We start from the raw sequence: 20471 nt of genomic DNA on the forward strand, positions 1-20471 counted from the left end.
TGCTGAGTCGCGATAGGCACAACAAAAAGATTCACACACAATTACAGCTTTCGGCCATTAAGGCCTTTTTCAGCAGTAGACACACACACACACACACACACACACACACACACACACACACACACACGCACGCACGCACGCAAACGCAACTTGCACACACGTCTGCAGTCAACATTTCACTGTCCGCCACTCCCAACATACTATCCCTCCCCCTCCCTGCCCCAGCCTCCTCCTTACCCCCACCCAGTTGCCACTCCCATCATGCTGCTGCTCACAGTGTAGTTTCAGGTCTCTGAGACTGCAGATGTGTGTGCAAGTTGTGTGCGTGTGCGTGTGCGTGTGTGTGTGTGTGTGTGTGTGTGTGTGTGTGTGTGTACTGCTGACAAAGGCCTTAATGGCCGAAAGCTATGATTGTGTGAATCTTTTTATTTTGCCTATCGCAACTCAGCATCTCCGCTATATGGTGAGTAGCAACTTTCCTTCTTTTGTATTGTTACATTATCTGATATACTTTTATCTGTCTGCAGATATGTCATTTATCACGTCGAAACTGATCAGTAGGTACGCAAAAACAAAAGATTTCCAGGATATATGCATACTTGTAATTGCTCACAAGGAGATAAAAATGGTAACTTCTTTTTACAATATTTAACTCATAATTGTTTCAGAATAGCATGAGATTTTTATGCATTATCAACTGTCTTTCTCTGAACTTTTCTTCAAATATGTCTTATGGAAAATATATAACACAACTGTACACACTGAAAGTAATGGAGTATTTGAGGCTTGCAGCATGACACACACTTATTGAATCAACAAAATATGCCAAATTTACTTACATTACATACAATTACTCTTCTTCAGCCATGATAATATCCAATATGCATCTTGAAAGACACTTGACATTAACTCAGAGAGTAACAAAAACCAACAAATTACCATAACAATGGAAACAGCTTTGAAGGCATTATGTGCTCTTGATAATAATAATAATAATAATAAAACCAGATGATGTAAAGAGCACTAAACAATATTGTCCCAAACTGTGATAGCAGTATGTCTTCGGCTTTTTATGTTCTACCAAAATTTCAGCATTTATGCTATACCTCAAAGAAGCATTTACAAATTAATGGCTAACTGAAAAGCATGGTGTGCTTTTCGTTGCATCGGTATGATTCCTAACTACTACATTCCGCATGTTTCACAACATCCATTACAAAGAGCCAAAAGCGCATCCATTACAAAGAGCCAAAAGCATTAACCATTTACAGCATCACATTATGCAACTCCTTTCTTTCCCAGTAATACAGTAAACAAACAATACACTGAAAAGCAGAAAGACAACTAATAACTTTCTGATGTCAGTCACATTACAGGAATTCCACATACATATAACAGCTGTTACAAAATTCCAAAATAAGAAAGGTCAGTTATCAAAAATATTGTAGGTGACATGCTAGCCTTATGAGAACAAAGCAAATGAGAACAAAGCAAGTGATAACAAAAAGACATGTTCATAATCTGAACACTTTTCTTTGCAAGTGAGAAAACTTACTTTCCTTATGTGCACAACACTTACCACAATATTTGAAAAACATCTTTCAGGATGGTCATCTTTGGCAGACTAGGCAAGTTAAATATTCACATAAGGTAGAAATAGTCTCAAAAATAAATAAATATAATATCTTAGCTACTTCTGCAATTTAAAATGCAGGTTAATAAACGAAATGCAAAATAAATGGGGACAATGTTATTTATATACAGCAGAGTGTATTCAATAATAGTAGAATAGAAATGCCCTCTGCGTACAAGAACTGAAACAAGAAATAAATGGATGGAAGACAGTTAATTGCTCTCAAAGATATATGGAATTTCAAGAAAAGAGAAGGTACAAAAAGTAATTAAAACCCTAAAAACACGGGAGAAAAAAACTATACATAATGCTAATGGCATTAAACAGGCACAGTAAAAAGTCATTTTCAAAGATCTAAGATGAAAAATAAAAGTATACTGATCTGACAGTAGAGAAAAAGTGTTAAAGGGTTGTGCACATGTTATGAAAGTAATAATACAGTGACAGTGACATAACTATACTGTTTTGCAGACAGATAATCATAGGTGGAAAACACTACTCATGTTATGAAAAGAAAACAACCAGAAATGGATATACATCACTATAGCTACAGGATCTACAGTTTTGCAAATTTTGCAAGCATAAGAACAGAGGTCATTAAAGCAACTACTAAAGCTGGGAAAACACATTTGAAAGGCCCTCATATTTATTTATAGACTACATAACAACACTGGAAAATTCAAAACAGAGATGGCAGTACACAAGACGCCTCACAACTACAGGTAAGGTCATCACAGCAGGAACCGTAAGCATATCACAGGTCTAGCTACTCCTCTAAACTGATCAAACTGTAATAGTAGGAGCACAGTTGCTGGCCACAAGGGTGTATGTTCACCTCAAGCTCCCTCCTGTTGTCTGGTTCAATGTTCTCCTGATTATTGTCGAGGCTGGTGATGAGGTTATCTTCCAGCATGTTGTCAGTAATGCGGGGAGCAGTCTGGCCGGTCGTCTGGGGCCGTGACACGATTGCCGGCGTGTTGGATATCTGTGGCGGGATCGTGTCTGGCACTGGCACCTTCTCCCAGTCATAAGGATCCGTTTCCTTCACTCCACGACGCTTCATACACCGTTCGAACAGGCCAATCAGCATCTGAAAAATAAATACAATGTACACAAAAAATTCAAAAACAAACTAGTACAGAATAGAATTATCAATAGTATTTCAACTTTGAATTGTTTCATTACTTCAAGTATTCATCTCATTCAGCTTTCATTCATTCACTCATTTATTCATTCATTCATCATGTTCTGCAGATCCCATCAAATAGGAAACATTCAGAGATGTGAAATTAGTCAGGGTATTCATTAACACAGGACAAAAACATCATGAGGTCCAGTTGAAATCAAAGTTCTTTCAAGACTGGTTACTCTCTAACTATGAAAAAATGATACGAAGATGGGTGAAATTGCCCAAAACCACTCAGTTTAAAACAATACAAACACAGTGTCTGAAAGACAGAAAATAAGCTTATTTTGATAAAAGCCCATCTTGCAGAGGTATCTTCAAACAGTTTGGAATGTAAGTGTGTGCACTTACTTTCCAAAACATATGCGCCGTCACTGTACTTTTTTTTTGGTTGATAAAGTATAAAAATCAATTTCAATCTAACCACATATCTTACAACTACAATACAAGAAACAAAAACAATTTTCATGAAGACTTTGTCTCCTCATATAGGGCCCAATTATGGTTCTACAGTCTGGTGCAAGAAAGTTTTCTAGCACCCATCAGACATAATGCAAGAAATTGAGATAGTTTGTATCAATGTAATGAGAATGTACTCACCATATAGCAGAGATGCTGAGTCACAATAGTAGGCGCAACAAAAAGATTGTCAGGAAGTGAGCTTTCGGCCAACAAGGACTCTCTCTCTCTCTCTCTCTCTCTCTCTCTCTCACACACACACACACACACACACACACACACACACACACACACGTGATGCATTTGCTTCAGTAGAGAGAGAGAGAGAGAGAGAGAGAGAGAGAGAGAGAGAGAGAGAGAGAGAGAGAGAGAGAGTGTGTTAGTTGTCTATTTCTGACAAAGGCCTTGCTGGCCGAAAGCTCACTTTCTGACACACTTTTTTGTTGCACCTATCTGCAACTCAGCATCTCCGTTATATGGGTAATAGAAACTATCCTTTTCATATTGTTACATTTCATCCTGGATTTTTCATTGTTTAATGAGAATATATAATTTTCATTTCTAACAGCTGCCTGTCTGTTATACTTATTTGTTCCACGTTCATGACAACTTCTCTTTAGGTTGCTGTCTATGGACAGGTTACTCCTGTAACCAAAAATGCAGATCTGAAGATGGTTCTAGAGGAACCAAAACTGGTCATTTGAATAAACATTTTTTGCAATCAAGACGGATTATAAATAACATTGGGGGACAGAAACTACAGGTGTACATATGAAGAATGTGTTAACTACTACTTTGCCCAATATAATTTCAGGATAATCACTTCAGAACTGGCAGTTTTCTTCTTACAGGTTTCTTGCAGTTTATCACAGTTTTAATCTTTCTGAAAAACTTGAACTAAATCAGTGAATAAAGCTCTGAATTACATAGTATTCAATTACTGTAAGTATTTAAGTGTGGCTAGCCACAAGATAAGAGTGGTAGTCATCACTACCAATTCTGAAAATTACTGACCTTCCCTTATTGCTCAGGAAGACTATTTCAAAATAACGGACTCAAATTACTGAACGGCCCACAGATTAGAAACTTTAGATGTGATATGTGGGGGTCTCTCTCAGCTATTACTATTAGTAAGTATTCTTTTCATTGGTGGTATTCTACATCATTTTTTAGTTTATTACCAATCTGGGAAAAAGCAGTCAACAGTCGGCGAGGGACAATTTTGAAATGCCTTTACTATTTGGTGAGTAGTTACCTTTACCCCTAAATTATTTACTTTCTGCCAGGACTTTCCATTACCATATCAATGAAGCAATGTTTAGCAGGAGGTGGACACATACAGAATAGGACAATTACAAACTGAGGTCTCGGATGATGTCCTCCATCAGAGAGTAAACACATACAGACCTCACACAGTCACTGACGCTTTTGGTACTGACTGCACACTTTTACTCGGATCACGAGCAGACGATTCTGGAACAGAAGCCTGGAAGGTCTGGATAGCAATGATTACTGGACTGGTGGAAAATTAATAGCTGGATATCTTTGAGAACATACAGGCTGCAGCTAGGGAAGTTGATTTTGATATACAGCTAGAGAAGTGGATTTTGGTATACAGGCAACTGGGGAGGTAAGTGGAAGTCGTACACACTGATATGACAAATGTCACAGGATATCTCCTTATATCGTGTCAGACCTCCTATTGCCCAGCATAGTGCAGCAACTCAACATGTCGTTGGAAGTGTCTCACAGAAATACTGAGCCATGCTGCCTCTATAGCCGTCCATAATTGTGAAAATGTTGCCTGCATGAAATAACCTCTCTTTTATATGCCATAAATATTTCACGGGATTTATGTCAGGCAATCTGGGCTCCCAAATCATTCATTCACACTGTCCAGAATGTTTTTCAAACAAATCCCGAAGAATTGTGGCCTGGTGACATGCCACATTGTCATCCATAAAAATTCCATCATTGTTTGGGAACATGAAGTCCATGAACGGCTGCAGTCTCCAAGTAGCCAAACATAACAATTTATACTCAATGACCCAGTCCATTATGTAAACACAGCCCACACCTTTATGGAGCCACCAACAGCTTACACAATGCCTTGTTGACAACCTGAGCCAATGGCTTCATGGAGTGTGTGCACCACACTTGAACCTTACCATCAGCTCTCACCAACTGAAATTGAGATTCATCCAACCAGGCCACAGTTTTCCAATCGGCTAGGGTCCAGCTGGTAATGTCACAAGCCCAGGAGAGGTACTGCAGGTGATGTGCTGTTAGCAAAGGCACTTGCGTCGGTCATCTGTTGCCATAGACCATTAATGCCAAATTTTGCTGTACTGTCCTAATGGAGACATTTGTCGTACATCCCACATTGATTTCTGTGGCTATTTCATGCAGTGTTGCTTGTCTCTTAGGACTGGCAACTCTACACAAATGCGGTCATTAAGTGAAGGCCATCACAGCCACTGCGTTGTCCACAGTGAGAGGTAACACCTCAAATTTGGTATTCTCAGCACACTCTTGACACTGTGGATTATGGATTACTGAGTTCCCTATCAATTTCCGAAATGGAATGTCCCAGGCGACTAGCTCAACTACAATTCTGGATCTATGGTCTGTTAATTCCCATCACATGGCCATAATAGCATTGGAAACCATTTAACACAAATTATATGAATACAAATGACAGCTCTGCCAATGCACAATCCTTTTATATCTTGTATACACAATACTACCACCTGTATATGTATGTGTTCGACTATCCCATGGATTTTGTCACCTCATTGTATTCTACATAGTACTGCAGGAACAGTGTATGCAACAAAGTCTCGGTTAGATATCATGCTGTCACTTGCGGAAGGAATGAAATCCGTGTTTTACAAGTAGGGTCTGTGGGTGCAGAGGTTGGGCAGTGGGCACACCTAAAGGTGCAAGGAGAGGAGTGCAGAGCAATGGTGATTATTTGTGATGTGAGCTCAAAGATAATAAAAATGTGGCAAAGAAGGTATGCTACCAGTGGCTTTTAGTAAAGGAAAGTGTGGTAGAGATGAATTTTACTTTTTCAGGGTACAGGATTCAGAACCAAATTGCTAATAATGAGAAATAAAGAATATAGTTAATGTTATGGAAAAGCAGGAAAGAAGAAGGTGATTACAGTCAGCAGCAAAGCTTACAAAACTGAGGTTTTAACTTCTTGTTACCTGGTAGTCAGGCTTGTCTTCGTATGTCAGAGATTGTATGTGGTCGAGGAACTGCCTCAAATCAGAGGGAAGGTGCTTCAGCAACAAACGGTGGTCATACTTCTCCTTCATGAGGCCGACCTACAGCACAAAACAGACATTGTTCAATTTTCATTGCAGAGAACAACAAATAACAGTAATAGCATAGACAAAATATTCAGGACAAAGAACTGAATCTACTTCTTCCAACAAAAATAGCAGTTATTATAGATGAAATAATAGTAATAACGACAACAGAGGGTGGGTATATACCTGTATCAATAAACATAGCTGTACAAAATAAGTAATACACTACATCAACCACCTAGCTTAGATCCTCTGGAGGAAATATGGAAAGTATCTACATTTAGTATGAGAAAATGGATTAAAATTATGAGTTGTTATAATATAAAACCATTAGTGCCAATTATAATCAAAGCATTGTAATGAAAGGTTAATTAATTATATGAAACAAATTGCCTGCCCTAATCTTTTCTCAGCCTGAGGTCTGAGTGACCCACCCTTTCTTTATAGCGCACCCCCCTCACCTTCCTGAGAAAGAAATTACTAGTCCCCAACAGCACGACAATTCACTAATACATCATTTATCCAAAAAGTTTCAAGACTGATTTTATTACTAGCATACAAGTGTCGTCAGCACAGTAACCACCACGGCAGGTTAAACTAATAACTATAAACACAACAGATGTGCATTCGACCAGCCAGCTGAGAGCAAGCAGTGGACACGTGGCTGAAGTTTGTCAATACTTTATGTGACTAATTACAATGAAGAAATGACCTATAATTCAATTTCACATTTTCTTGGTAAAATGGCTACAGAGACTGAGTCCACGAAAAAGGCTTACGGGAATAATTGTTTAAGTTGTGCACAAGTATTTGAATGGTTTAAATGTTTAAAGAAGGACAAGTGCCACTCGAGGACAATGATAGGTCAGGGTGTCACACCTCAAGTTCTCCTGATGGAAAAATCATACAACGGAGGGTCAAGGTTGGAACATCAACAATTACGGAAGAGACAGATTGCTACTGACCATAGACACATTGAGTTGCAGACAGGCACAACGAAAACAGTCTTTTCATTGTGCCTGTCTGCAGCTCAACATGTCATCTCCTAATGGAGACTCCTGAACAAAAATGATGACATGTGGGTGCCTGCCATAGCTCGATGGATACTAAGAATGTGGACCATTCTTTTCTAGAAAAATTAATCACAGTTGAGAAGCCTTGCTGTTCTCAATACAAATGTACCACAAAATGACAGAGTGCAGAATGGGTCTCTCATTATTTGCATGCTCATAACATTATACCCGGGGAGTTTGTTCCCAGTGGCACCACTGTTAATTCCCAGTGTTATTTAGGTGTCACAAATTAGTTGTGCAAAAGGAATCAAATGCTTCATTTGCAACAATTGATAGTGAGGGATTTCTTTACGTTGCATGACAATGTGCCACTTACACGGCTGCAGCTGTTGTGCAGTTCCTAGGGTGGGGGGGTGGGGGGGGTAACCCAAAGGTATCAGTTCTCAACTGCCCTCCACATTCACCCTATTTGGTGCCGAGTGAGTTGTTTTTTTTCTTTTTAATCCCCAGAAATAAAAATTCATGCAAAGGGTCAACACTTTAATTCCATAACCAGCATTCGAGTGAATGCAACACGAGTTGAACAAATTCCCAAATAAGGAGTTTTATGATAGATTCATATGGTCGTATGAACATGCTATATGCTATAATCCAGTGGGGAGGACTACATAGAACACCTGAAGCATTAAAACCAACCCTTAACTTTTCTCATTTTTTTATTAATCCAGCCTCTAAACTTTTTGGATTGATGGAGTAAGCGAGTATTGGCAGCACTGGAATTTCACATGCTAGAGGCAGGTACTGGTCCATCACTGTAATTTCATAATGAATTATACATCAATTTAAAGAATCCCTGTGAAAATATTCTTCAATGAAACATAAATGTGTCCCACACAACATTCCTTAACTCACTCTTAAGCTCCACTATACTTTGCAACAGACATTTACAAAACAATGTAGCAAGAACACAACTACATTTGCATCCATGTGTAAAACGCTGATGTCACTGTAGAAATTGCTCTTAAATTAGCATAACAACTACAGAGTAAATTAGTAATACTATATTTACACAATTATAAGAAGAGATATTTTCTCAAGTTCATAATGCAAGAAAAAAAGTTGCCTTATATTCACCAATTACACTAATGCTGCTCAGGTTAACATTTTTATGCCATGTAATACGTTAATACAGGGGTCGTTTACACTCCCAGATGAAGTTCTGGCAGTTGAGGTCACATGCAGATTTATTCTAAAGGATACTGTTACATTCTGAGGTCAATATAGATGTGAAATTCACTAGGTGAAACTATCATCCCATTGGCTACACACAACTGACACATTGGTGTCCTGTGCGCATTAGACACAAGCTGCTGTGACTGGAAGTGACCCCAATCTACACTTCAGCCCAGGACACAAATTAATGCTAACAAAAATATATTCGCACAGAATACTTGCAACAGAGGACAACAAATGCCAATGACGCTAAAGCTGCCACTGCTCTACAGAACTGTCAATTTTCCAGGTTGATTACAGTGTTAATATGAAGTCATACAATTTCTGCCGATTCGGCTGTCGGGAGCCAATAGGACAACATATTGTTGTCATTCGGATTGCTTATATTCTCACTGCTGTAAGACTTGTAACTTGTAGCAATAAATAATGGATACACAATTACAGCCATAATTCAGCTGAGAGACATGGACCCATGAGTTCACATTCCCACTGGTTCACACAAATAATACAATGCTAACTTTATGTTAATGGTGATCTGTGTAGCTGAGACACAAATAACTGTGCAGAAAGCAGAAATTTTGGCATCACGGAAGTGAATGTTCATTAGCAGCACCAGATGAAGTATACGTTAAATATTTTAAAAACATTATACCAAGGCCCCATTCTCCCCACAGTATCAGAAGTAAACTTTCTGCTCTGAAGCAGAATCAGAGACTAAACTCCTAGTGTTTTATGTGCAAATGTGCCCATCATCATTTTGTCTTAAAGGTGAATGAATTATGGTCTGTCTTTTCAGTCATTATGTCCCATTATTATATCATCTTCTTGTTGACTGATGACAAAAAAATTGACTCATCATTACAGAATATTAAAGATATGAAATAATGTACATCATTACGCATACAATTAAACTTAGTCTCAACTGTACGTAACATTGTCTCACATACGCGAGGATACATAATAGACAAGTATGCATCTGGGGTGTTATCAACATTTTAGTTACCGTACCTGTTCTTTGTCCTTTATCTTTCGCCATGGGAGCTGCCCATTGACAAATTCCACCAGCATGTAAAATAACGACCACAAGTCATCATGCCTTCCCATTTCCTAAAACCAATAAAAAATTGTGTAGTGCATTTTATTATTTTATTACTAATATTACATTCAAGAAAACTTCAAACACTGGGTGCAATTACAGAAGAAAATGATCTTGGAGAAAAGAGAGGGAAGAGAAGGGTAGGGGAGGGATGGAAGTGAGGCAGGGAGCATGAATGAAGACTGTGATGACATCACTCACTACATGCAATAAACAGGGTGTATACGCGGACAAGGAAAAAAAATTCCTGGATTTCCCGGTTAAAAATACACTTTCTCCCGGACGAAAATACACTTTTTCCCTGATAAATGACAGGATACTTTCCCTCGGAGCTGTAAAATTTAGCAATCCTTTGAAGGGTTAAGGTTTCATGCAACGGCTTGAAATTCCCGGCACATAAGTAAACGACCGCGAGCAGGAAAAAAAAATTATGTGCAGCCACAAGTATGCTGCATATTTTCATATTACTAAAGTACAAATTCGAATTCCACCAAACTTGGCAAGTTACTTTCCGAAGCATTGAAATCGAGTTTGCGATGCGCTTTTGTACGTCAATCATAATGCCACGTGATCTCTACAGCCAATGAAGGCAGGTATTCACAGCATATAACATGTGATGTAGTCAGTCAACAGCAACATCACTGTTAAATAGCACGAACACACGAGTACGAAAAGTTAATAGTTTAAATTAATATATAAGTGTGGCTGCAAGGGAAGCTACGCTTTCACATATAATACTGGTCTCGAAGATCAATTAGCCACCAGAAAAGCTAAGGTTTCACATATAAACCGGTTTTTTCTACGAGTGTTATAATCCAAGAGCATCAGAAATTCGTAAACCACACTAAAATACCCAATTCTGCTTAAAGTGTACATTCGTATGTCCAGATTCACAATGAAGTAGCTCCCAACCTGAAATTAAGCTTTTCAGTGTGATTTTCGGGATGTAAATTTTATTGGAGTATCAATACTGCACTATCTCATGTTTGGTTCTTTATTATCGTGGTGTTGAATGAAATAAAGACTTGCACTTGGGGGCCGAACTTCCCCAAATAGGGGCCTCCCGGCCAACGATGCCATACGCTCATTTCATTTTATCGATAGTGCCATATGTGCCAGAAAAAGAAAACGTGCACTTGTAATCCAGCAAACAGTTGAAACTAGTCAACAGTATGGGATGGGACGAAACACTTCGTTTCAAATAAATTGACTGCCTCAGCGGAAAAGATTAATAATAACTAAATTTCTTTAGCAAACCAACAAAAATAACTTCACTGTTCTGCAAGGCGATTAATGCTTGACTGTTATAAACCTGGAATTGAAATAAAACCAGAAAACTGAAATGAATAACATATTTTAGTCTTCCATAATTATGTGATTTATTTTATCTACGAGTCTACGAAATCTATGAATTGATGGCTCCCGGCCACAGAAATCCATTTTGTTTTCATTTGACGTGAGATCTGTAAATGAAGAGGAAACAGCAAAATAATTAAATGTAAACACTACGTCCCAGAAAACTTTTCCGGGTAGCACCTGGCTGCTTGCTACAACCACTCTTCCAAGTAGCCAGATGCGGGAGAATGTACTGTTCATACACGACTGGCATCTTCTCTAACGAAGCTAACGTAAACAATTGTGACGTCATGATCATCGCAAGCAGTTTGCTGTTATGAAGTATAGCATTGTCTTTCGTCCTAATGCATTTAACACGTTTTGTTGTTGGCAGACGTTTGCGTGTGCAGTTTGTTTTCTTGTAAATGGCGCATTTCCTTTGGAACTTAAGTTTTACTTAATTTTTTCCTCCCGTTTATGTTTTATTGTTGCAATATAATTCTGCAGTAGCGAGGTAGAGTAATATTCTTTGTCAGACTATCAGTTTTTAGCAATCAAAATTACAAAAATTTAACTGAAAAACTAAAACTCTGAAAAATTCCCGGAGTTTTAAAAAATTCCTGTGTTTTTCCCGGATCTCCCGGTTGTCCCGGGGCGTATACACCCTGAATAAAGATATGCTTCAAAGGGCAGTAAACTGTGTCTACAAGTTTCACTGCCACTGACTGCATTAGAATCCATAATTACGAAGTCATCCATCGAAAGTTAATGACATGGAAAATTGAAATTATCCTAGAACAACATCAAAACTACATCAATGAGGAAATGGGGAAGTGCTTAAAAAGTGTCACAAAATGTACATACTCCAAAATAGGAATCTTTATGACAAAATTTTAGCACCAATTTGATTAGAAAACTAAGCAGGCCTTCAGGAAGAACCAGAAAAACAAATACAAATTTAGAAGCACAGGGTACAGTTCATATTACCACATTACAAATGCCACTGACCATATATAAAAAATTTCAGGCAACTAGAAAATAACAAGATATGAAGGAAGGAAAATTAGTGTTTAACCTTCCATCCACATATAGGCCATTAGACACAGAGCACAAGCTTGCAATATTGTAAGCACTGAGAAGGCAATCGACTGTGTCCTTTCAAAAAAACCGTCCTGCCATTTGCCTGGAGCGATTTAGGGAAATGTGGATTTGAACCATTGTCCTCCTGAATGGAAGTCCAGTGTGCTGACAACTGCACCAGTTCACTCCATAACAATATGTAAAAAAAAATTGAATCACAAATAAAAGATCAGAAAAGTGTCCAGGATTAATAACTTTGTTCTAAAAGCCTGAAAATTCTCTATACATCAAGGAGCTTCAAACACAATAGATACATGAGAACCGCAATAAATGGTTCATAATGATTTGTTATTTGCAAGTGTGTTGAAGAAATAGCATTTTTAAAATTATGCAATGACTCTTCTATTTGCAAATGTGAGGGGAGGGAGTAGTAATGTGTAGCCATAGACAAATATTTACAAACAGATATGTTGCTGAGAATACTATTTTTGCTATTACGTGAGAAACCAGTACCAACACTGGTTTTGATGTGGCAGCTCCCAGATATCATGCCAAATCCGAATTTGTGCAAAGTCAACTTCAGATACATATCTTCTACATATGGTGCACAGCCACATTAACCATTTAGTCCTACTGAGCATACCTCCAGAAATGAGTCAAATTTTCTGTAGACTTGGAAATTAATAAGACGGAATATCAGTGAAAATGAAAACTTGAGTCTGGCCTGGAGAACTGATCACTCAGCCTGACATTTGGACAGCTTGCGATATGAAGGATATTACGGCACTAGCTTTCATTTGTGACAACACATTCATCACAGGAACATTTAAAGTCAGAAAACTGAGAAAAAATGACTGGGAACCAGGACTACAGAGACGTGTGTGGGATCAAATTCAGGCCAGAGGAATACATACTGCCTGAAGGTGTGTCACAACTGGAGCACAAGGCACAAAAACTTGTAAAAATGTAAGTAAGGAACTGTTCCATAACAATGACTAGGAAGAATATGAAGCAGTACTTCAAAGGGAAGTATTGCTGGATCAAGACAGCATAACACAAACCATGAGGTGGACATTGTTTGCCTGTGGTAAATTCTGACTGGAGAACATACAGGCAGCCAATCAATGGAAAAGGAAAAAGTGACAACTAAATGAAAATAAAATTAACATAATGAATAGGTTTAGACAGAACACCTTGAAATTTCAGCTATCATTGCCATCTACTTCAAAATCCTTAACCTCATTGTATCATTCTCCTACTTTCTCATTTATAAGAAGACACAATGCATTCTCTATTGTAACAATTTCTACCATTGCCAATTACTTCAAAAAGTGGGAATAGTCACTGTATAGTTTTGAAATCATGGTTTTATTCGCAAATGCGAGGGGAGAATAGTAGACGGCAATGACAGCTAAATATGTACAAATAATGCACAGAGAACTGAGAACATTATTTTTTGCTGTCATCCGAGAAACACCAGAGATCAGATGGTTGAATGATTGAGGAAACTTTATACTAAACTAAAAATTCAAAATTTGAGATACTGGTGTGAACACAATAACTTACAAGACGAAAATTTCATTTTTTTAAATGGTGTATCATACAAAATGCACATGAATCTTAACTGAAAACTGTCTGAACTAAGCTGATAATGGAATGAGTAAACTATATAGTGGAGACCCCGAACAGCTACCAGGTATGAAAAAAAAGTTGAAGAGTTGGACATCATAGTTCAACTCTCAAACTTGTGTTTAGATGATTGTACCTTTGCATGTGGGTGTGTGGACAAGATAGGATGCCGAACAGCAAAGTGCATCTTCCATTTCAACGTGCCTATTGACTACTTGACATTTACACTGTACAGTGTGTTGTCCCTTTTCTCATTCTTAAAGCTTGCAGTCCACACAGGATTTCCCATTGTCACAACAAGCTAAAGTGAAACAGTGTACACAGCAACTGACATAACACATACTTACTTTATTCTTATGAGCATTGATGGATGCATAGCGTACGGTACCACGGAAACCAGCAGCTGCTCGTGGAGCTCTGACCTCCCCAGTAGCTGTAGTGTATTGACGTGCCAGACCAAAATCTAACATATACACTCTTCGGCAAGTGTATGGAAGGCGACCCACCGAAAAATTAGACTGAAACACAACCAAAAACAGATGACACGAAGAGATTTTACATGCTCTTAGGCAACTATCACCATGTATATATTATTTCGTGTAATCTACCCTCCTATTGTAACAAAGTATTTAAATGTCAGACACAAAAGGCATGGCAAAAATCTTATGAGGTAGACTCAGAAACAGAATTAATGACCATGAGGAATTAAATGTGGATGGCTGGTCCAGAATGTGTGCAAGAGTCTTCCCTGTTATAGGTTTATTACAGGTTTATTTTCTTCAATGACAGCAGTATCTGATTTACACAGTTCATTTTACAAGTTAATTGAGAAAAGTTCTGCTGACAACAGGAGCACAAACAAGTACCAGATGACGATGTGTCGCACCCCTGGTCAGGACTATCACTACAAGTTCAACATTCTCCAGTTCTCCTGGTTTTCCACCAGTCTTTACATAGCTGCATGTAACACATTTTTTTTTGAGATTGTCAATCGGCTGGTACCTTCTTCTATTCTAGTGTTCTTCTCAATCACCATTCTCTCTAGTGCATCACTTTTTACACAGCCCATTTTCATCCAGCATCCTAGTAAATTTATTTTCCTCCTCCTGTTTTCTCTATGTGAATTACTCTCTGTGACTTTCTTTGAAGCTATACTGAACACAACTTCCCTCCCTAGTGCTCTGAACTTACTTCATTTTTCAGCTTTGTACAAGATATAACTAAAACCACAGGATTTAAGAAACCATTGTAGAGTTTTCTATTCACCAATTAGTTCTGTTCAATGCCACATGAAAATTCTTGACATTCGTGCAGTTACAGCTGGATGCACAAAATATCATGTGGTAGTTTTACCATCATATTTGATCATTTTTTGCGTAAATATAACTAACAACAACTTGTAACTTATAAAAAATTACTTTATTTGAATGACAGTGTTCAACTACTCACAGGCTTGATGTCCCGATGGAGGAATCCGACCTGGTGGATGCTGTCAATGGCCTTCAAAATCTGCAAACCAAGGCGCAATGTGGTGGAGAGGGAGAATGCCCCTCGTGGCTGAGCACGCCGTAACTCTGCCAAGTTTTTACCCTGCAGCTGCATCACTACATAATTGAAACGATCATTGCGTCCACACCCAATAAATCGACACACATGTTCTTTTCCTGAAATATAAACAAATGTTGTCTTTAGTTCTATCGCTTCTCTAAGTGTAATTCTGCTTCCAGTCTCTAAGAGTGTTGGGTCAGTGACTACAAATGTTCAACACCTGATGTCTGTTGTGAAAAATGTCTGAACACATTATCTATAGAGAATTGCTGAAAATAGAACATTTGCTGAAAGGTAGGTAAGTATTAGGTCTGTTGTCAAGAGTTTCACAGTTTGAATAGCTGAGATAACTGACAACAAGAATGCTGTGACTCTTCAAGCTTTCCCGGTGGATGTGTTGTAAATAGTTTTCACAGGTTTTCTTGATGTCTTGGTAGGAAGAAAAGCAGATGGAACCTCGGGACACAGTGTCTACCGCAAGCCAACGCATACAGATCTACATCTGCACGCCACAAGCTGCCATCATCCTGCACAATGCGGTAGCACATTATGTATGTTAGTTCACAGAGCACATGTGGTATCTGACCCTGAGAGCCTGTCGAGTGAAATACAACATTTGAAGACAGTGTTCTGACAAAATGGTTATTCTGAGAGACAGATATGTAATGCATTCAGGCCTAGGGGAGTTCAATCTATGGAGCAGAGTGAAGATACAAAGACACCCACCACTTTGTCCTTTTTGCTGTATTTTGGCGCCACGTCGACAAGAATTGGAAGAGTAGTTGTGCCTATCCTCCTGCTGTTGCTGTTGTCATCATCTGCCCAGATATCCAAGCAAGTTAAAGCACTGCGTCCAGAATGGAGAGATGCACCAGTCCTAGATCGTATCAGCCCAGAGTATTGATGCGCTGGCCGGCCTGAATGTGGTTTTTAAGCAGTTTCTCACATTCTACTACGTGAATACTAGGCTGGTACCAAAGTCCCATCTCAGTTGCATGATTTACAAATATATAGAAAATTTGAACAGGTTTTCACACGAATAACACTACATGCAGACAGTTCAGGTACACACATTCTGTCATGGGGGACTAAAGGGGTAGCAACAGGAAGGGCATCTGAACACCCCTTAATCCTGTGGTGCAGTTGTCCACTGCAGTTGAAAACTGTTAATGTCCTTCTTTTGGCAATTTTAGTCAGTCTTGATGCTGCAAATGTACACAGCTGCCTACAGTGGATGCTCCCTGTTGATGCTATGCCCTGTTGGTATTTTCAGACTCAGGACTGATTAAAAATGTCAAAGGAGTGACATTAACAGCTGTCGACAGCACTGGAATATTGCACCACATAGTTAAATTAACCATACTAAATCCATTAATACTGTGCACACAATTTACAGGTGCAGGCAGAGCACAAGAAAGAGAAGAGGATTATTATTATTATTATTATTATTATTATTCTTTCCGTTCTCAGACGTTATGTCTGGTTAAAAATGGAAAGTGACACGGACCTTGATCAAGCGTGACTTCCTTTTAAATGTACGGTATATGTTACATTGCATTTAGGAACTTTCAGGTAATTGAACATGTATCAATAATTACAGATTTCTGTAGTTGTATATATAAGTTTGGATGTGGCTGTATTGTGTTGATGTACTGGTGGATATTGTGTGGTATGACTCCTGTAGTTGATAGTATAATTGGTATAATGTCAACTTTATCCTGATGCCACATGTCCTTGACTTCTTCAGCCAGTTAGATGTATTTTTCAATTTTTTCTCCTGTTTTCTTCTGTATATTTCTTGTATTGGGTACGGATATTTCGATTAGTTGTGTTAATTTCTTCTTTTTATTGGTGAGTATGATGTCAGGTTTGTTATGTGGTGTTGTTTTATCTGTTATAATGGTTCTGTTCCAGTATAATTTGTATTCATCATTCTCCAGTACATTTTGTGGTGCATACTTGTATGTGGGAACATGTTGTTTTATTAGTTTATGTTGTATGGCGAGTTGTTGATGTATTATTTTTGCTACATTGTCATGTCTTCTGGGGTATTCTGTATTTGTTAGTATTGTACATCCTCTTGTGATGTGATCTACTGTTTCTATTTGTTGTTTGCAAAGTTTTCACTTATCTGTTGTGGTATTGGGATTATTATTATTATTATTATTATTATTATTATTATTTGTCTGCAGCTGTGAGGCACAAATTTTCTCAACAGCAAAAAGCTTAATGCATATTTGGGTTTACTTGGGGAGAAATGAATCCTCTTGTCACTAATGAGAATATACCAGTGCTTCCTAAACTGTAGGTAGTGACCCACCAGTGGGTCGCTGGACGTTTTTAAAATAACTAAGTAAAATACCTTACTGACTGAAAATATGAAATCTTATTTCAAGAGGTAAGTTTCATAATCTGAACAGTTATATACAAAATTATTCTATGCAAGAAACTATTGTGGCCTAATAACATGCTCTGGGCGAAACAAGAACAGCGCAGGTGCAGGACTGATTGATAATTGCAATAATGCAACACCGCTTTCCCTTCCATTTGCAACAATGTGACTAATGACTGTGAGAGTACTTTGTTTGTTTGTTGGTATAATGTGTGTATGCATGTGTATTGTGGCAGCTTGTTTCATTTTATTTCACTATGAATGTGTGGTTTAAAACAGGATTGTGCTGTAAAAGACAGATTTCATGTAATTACGATGAACCTTCCACATCCGGTACCACTGCATCATGTAATACACCTAAAGGTTGAAAATTTTGTTTTCGCATATACAATGATGATTATTTGAAATATGTGTGTGTGTTTTCCGGCACAGATCAAGAGCCGCTATCTCAGTGTGTTGTGAGCTTTGAAGTACTTGCTCAAAACTGAAAAGACGTTTATCAAAGATACATCCAGAATATGTAAATAAGTCAATAAATTTTTTCCACAACAAAAAATGAATATTTTTAAAGCTGAAATCAGTGATGAGAAAATTGATTTCTGGGGAACAAAATAAGCAAGCTGCAATCGACTGCCATTACCAACAGCCAAAAAGGGGGCAGAACAGCCAAAAAAGGGGGCAGGTCACACCGCCCGAGAGGATATTATTTTACCAGCGGCCAAAATAGTATCTGATGCTTTATTTAGTGAAAAGCACACAAGACTAATTGACAAAATATCCCTATCGAACACAATGGTAACGAGAAGGATTGATGAAATAACAGAGTTTGTAAAACAGTCCATGATCACAGTTTTCAAGTAAAGAGACTACATTTCATTTCAGTTTGATGAAAGCACAGATACAGCTGGCGAGGCTATTCTTTTAGCTTTTGTTAGGTTTGAATTTGATGTGAGTATAGAAGAAGAAACGCTCTTTTGTAAATGTTTGCCATGACAACAACAGGGGAAGAAATTTTTAAATGTCTTGATGGCTTTATGGTAGAAAATGAAATAGGGTGGACACAATGTGTTGCAGTGATCACTGAAGCCCATACTATGTCTGGCATTTATTCGGGTTTGATTGGCAAAGTTAGGGCAGTTGCCCCTTCTGTTCAATGGTCTCACTGTAGCCTGCATCGAGAGGCCCTTGTATGTAAAGGTCTGTCTGGAAGCCTAAAGAAAATCATTGATGATGCAGTGAAAATCATGAATTTCATTAAATCTAGACCTAAAAATTCAAGATTCTTTGCCACACTGTGCGATGAGATGGGCAGCAAGCACAAAACACTTCCCCTGCACTGTGAAGGATGTTGGTTCTCAAGAGGGAAAGTGCTATCTAGAGTATTTGAGTTTTGAGATGCGCTGAGAATCTCCTCTTAAAGCACAAAAGTAATGCAAAACCTGTGAGCAGTTTCTTAGACATGTTAAATGATGAAAACTGGCTAATACATCTTTCATACTTGGGTGGCATATTCAGTGCTCTTAATAGCCTCAATATTGCTGCAAGGGAAGGATGTCCAAAAGTTCTATGTTCAACATAAAATAGAAGCAACTATTTAAAAACTTGAAAGACGATCCACTAAAGTGAAAGAGAGCTGTTTTGATGCATTCCCAATCCACAATGATTCTTTAGAAACACATGGAATCAAAGTTAACGAGGAAACATCAGCTGCCATCAAGCAACACCTTGAAGAACTTGCCTCTAGTTTCAGATACTTATTCTGAAATAATTTTACTAGTAATTATTTACATTCAAAGTATTCCTTATTAAACACGTTCATAATTTTCACGTAATTGTTTTTATCCCAATACAGAAGTTCAACCACCTCCACTTTCAAAATGATAGTTAGGCTGTCCCCACAAAGCAAACTCAAAATTTCATGTTAATTCCACTGATAGTTGTTTGCTTATTCAAGAGTGTTATTAATATTGATTTCTTGTTGTAGTTATTACTTTCCAAGACTTCCTCATGAACTGCTATGGATAAGAAATCTGTTTGAAGAGGACAACCTTAAAAAGTTAAAACTGTCACCATCTGCGGAAGACTCCCTGATAGAACTATCATGTGATTCTTCCTTGAAAATTTTATTCAAGAATTAAGCCTAATCCTATTTTGGATCAAATTAAAGGGAGAGTGTCAAGTGTTTGCAAACACAGCTTTGAAGGACTAATGGGATTCACAACTACTTACTTATGTGAATGTGTTTTTTCTAGCTTGGATTTTTTAAAAAACAAATATAGAAACAAACTTTGCACAGAAATAGATTTATGACAAACTAACAAGCTTCAATCCAGATATAGAAAATGTCAATACAACAAGACTAAACAATACCACAAATCGTATTAATTTCACCATTTAATCTGCATGAAATAAAGTTCTTATGGACCAAAATATTGTTTCTTTTCATTAATTATGTTCCCTTCACCATTTTCAAAATTATTACTCAGCAAAACATTTTTTCATACAATGCTAAGTTCAGTTTCATATTATATATAATTTTTATATTACTAT

General features: G+C 37.9%; 1 protein-coding gene across 4 annotated transcripts in view; it reads right to left on the minus strand.

Annotated features, from left to right (window-relative positions):
* The window catches only part of LOC124712506 (tau-tubulin kinase homolog Asator), a 625336-nt gene that overhangs the window by 88434 nt on the left and 516431 nt on the right, over window positions 1-20471 (minus strand). For all 4 annotated transcript variants that reach the window (XM_047242811.1, XM_047242808.1, XM_047242809.1 and 1 more), the window contains 5 exons: window positions 15431-15645; window positions 14329-14499; window positions 9850-9948; window positions 6491-6610; window positions 2469-2723 (listed from right to left, as the gene is read on the minus strand). In XM_047242811.1, coding sequence (XP_047098767.1) covers window positions 2469-2723; window positions 6491-6610; window positions 9850-9948; window positions 14329-14499; window positions 15431-15645 — 860 coding nt within the window. The remainder of the gene's footprint in view (window positions 1-2468; window positions 2724-6490; window positions 6611-9849; window positions 9949-14328; window positions 14500-15430; window positions 15646-20471) is intronic.

Source organism: Schistocerca piceifrons, chromosome 8 (genome assembly GCF_021461385.2).
Source record: "Schistocerca piceifrons isolate TAMUIC-IGC-003096 chromosome 8, iqSchPice1.1, whole genome shotgun sequence".
Taxonomy (NCBI): Eukaryota; Metazoa; Arthropoda; class Insecta; order Orthoptera; family Acrididae; genus Schistocerca; species Schistocerca piceifrons.